Consider the following 2,487-nt stretch of genomic DNA (forward strand, 5'->3'; position numbering starts at 1 on the left):
GTTTAAATCCACAAGCACAAAGATCAGACAAATCCGTGTACATCTGTGGCCCCGTGTAGGCAGTTAGCGTCGGATTAGCCTGTGGCGCGTTGTCCCCTAAGGATTGCGGCTTCAACGTGCATCAGCAGTGCATCGCCTACTGCTTCGCTTGCGATGGCACCACCTAAGACAACTACTGCGCTAAAAGGCACACAAAGGCAACGACGTCGTCGTTCGAATCTCGCTTTGCTCCGGCGAGAGACACGCCAGCGTGAAGCACAATGCCTTCACGCTTTCGCGGAGCACTGTGCGAACTCTTCCACTGGCATTCCTGCAGCTGTAGGCGTCGCAGCTCGACTGGCGCAGAACTGGCTAAGGTAGCCCCTACGGAGCCGGACCAGAAAACTCGCACCTTCGCCGAAGCCGCTCGCCAGCAGGACGTCGCGTGCCAAGCAAACCTGCAACATCGTCACAAGCCCGCAAATTGTGCGTATTTCGCCGCAGTGGACTGGCAGTTCACAAAGTAAGCATAACACAGCTTCTGTGAAGACATGTCTCACTTTCATGTTGCATCGATTCCTATGAAAGAGGGATCAACCATATTTTTTTTTACGTTTACGCTGCCTCGAAAAGTGGGTATGGGCCACTTACACGAGGGACTTCGACCACTACCACTTCTTCCTCCTCCGGCTGCCACGCGGTGCACGCGATTTCACTGCTCGCGCTCTTGTCCCACGTTCGTTCTACGGGAACGCTGTCTCCAGTTCTGCTGCTGCTGCTGCCGATACGCTTGCGATACCGCATCACCTGGCAAGATGAACGACGAGGAACGTGATATGGGCGTCGAGGCCGAGAGGAGGGCCCACCACAGCGCTCTCGAGCGAAGGCGACGAGACCAGATCAAGTTCACGTTCGACTGTCTGCGGGACGCCGTGCCGTCTCTGCAATGGGAGAGGGCTACGCGCGCCCAGATCCTGAAGCGGGCCACCGACTACATACAGCTGATGCAGCGCAGGAACAGGGAGCGGCTGCACACCATCAAGGACCTCAAGCGAGAGAAGAAGCATCTAGAGGATCAGATACGGGCTTTGGAGGGGAGGGAGATGCGCAGCGGCGGTGGCGACTGCCCGCCTAGCTCCCCGGTCGTCGCGACCACTGGCGAGGGCGTCTCCCCGGCTGGCGAGCGTTCCATGCTGCCTGAAGGGATGTAAGCGACCGCAGGAAGAGTACAACTGCTGGTCTTGGCGTCATCCTAAATAAAGAGGAATGCAGTTCCAAACTGTCTCGACTGATGATTCAGGAAGCGTATGTACATTCGGCTTTTGCTCATGAATGCATGCATGCTAAAACTAAGTAATATGCCGTAAGTAATAACTAAGTAATAAGTTCTAGCCGTTACCAAGGCGCCTTCCGTAACGTGTTTGGCCAAGAATAGCCCCGTTTTTCAGGTGTACTTGCACGCAATATTTCAGTGCTAGTGGCGCGTTAGTGTCGTTATCAGTCAACAGACGACTTTAGAAAGACTCGAGCTGATGAGCTTGCCCCGGTCTCCTAGTCACCCATTCGGCCGAGCTGACCTCAGCGCACGAATCCGTCAAAACGGCTAGTGTGGTTGCTGGGGAAGTGTGGCATGTATCTAGATGGGAAGGTTTTGGTGGGCTAGTTGGTTGCATGCGCACTGAGCTGCCGAAAGAGCTTGTGTTTCCCTCTTTCGTTTCTTCGCCTGCCTGCTATGGTGCGTGGCCATGGTGGCTGCTGCTTCCGATTAAGGTGCACACCTCCGGAGATTTTACCACCTTATTGTCTTCTGCGTTTTCATAATGACACATGTACGATGCACAAGGAGCTTCAGACGAGAAAACACAAACTAGTGCAAGTAGTATTAGGTTGATGTCGAAAATAAAGTATTGCCTGATTACATATCCCAGAGGTACATGTGACTCGCAAAAGGCTACAGGCAAGTGGCTTTACGAAGCAGCACAAAAAGTGAGCATCACTTGCTGTCACAACTAAAATTAATTAGCATACGCTGCTAGAAATGTTTCCCGCAATTTTGAATGTGCGCTACCCTTGGCGCACGACCAAGTGCTATCACTATAGGAGCGGTATTGATATACCCCGTGCGTTGCACGAAACTATGCAGAAGTTCCATATTTGTGAACAAACGGAGAGACAAGGTAGGGGCTTTAAGAGCAAAAGGCTACATTGATGCTCCGCTTCATCGTTGTTCTAGTCATTGAAAAAGCAATATTTGCCAAATAATTTTTGAAGCTTGACCACGTCTATTATTTTGCCTTTCGAAAAAGTTGCCGCAAGTATTGATGATGATGGTGATGATGAGTGGGCACGGGAGAGCAGCGACGATGTTGTTGCTCAAAATCCCCTTCTGCTTTCATATGCAGTTCATCGCCTTATTCTTTGGATGGCAATCCGCGCCTGCGCAAGCGGTTGGACCAGCTGCTCCTGCATCGACGCCGTTGCCGTTATCATCACCGCCCTTGATACCTT

General features: G+C 52.2%; 1 protein-coding gene across 1 annotated transcript; it reads left to right on the plus strand.

Moving 5' to 3' along the window:
* Window positions 1-725: 725 nt before the first annotated feature.
* On the plus strand, window positions 726-1,200 carry LOC119456607 (protein max). Its single transcript, XM_037718435.2, has one exon. The coding sequence runs from the start codon at window positions 795-797 to the stop codon at window positions 1,188-1,190; it is 396 nt and encodes a 131-aa protein (XP_037574363.1). The 5' UTR covers window positions 726-794; the 3' UTR covers window positions 1,191-1,200.
* The last annotated feature ends 1,287 nt before the right edge of the window (window positions 1,201-2,487 follow it).

The sequence above is a fragment of the Dermacentor silvarum genome, chromosome 6 (genome assembly GCF_013339745.2).
Source record: "Dermacentor silvarum isolate Dsil-2018 chromosome 6, BIME_Dsil_1.4, whole genome shotgun sequence".
Taxonomy (NCBI): domain Eukaryota; kingdom Metazoa; phylum Arthropoda; class Arachnida; order Ixodida; family Ixodidae; genus Dermacentor; species Dermacentor silvarum.

Bases quoted from the DNA above. Each gene is read 5' to 3' on its own strand.
- LOC119456607 (XM_037718435.2), top strand. From the start codon at position 795: ATGAACGACGAGGAACGTGATATGGGCGTCGAGGCCGAGAGGAGGGCC.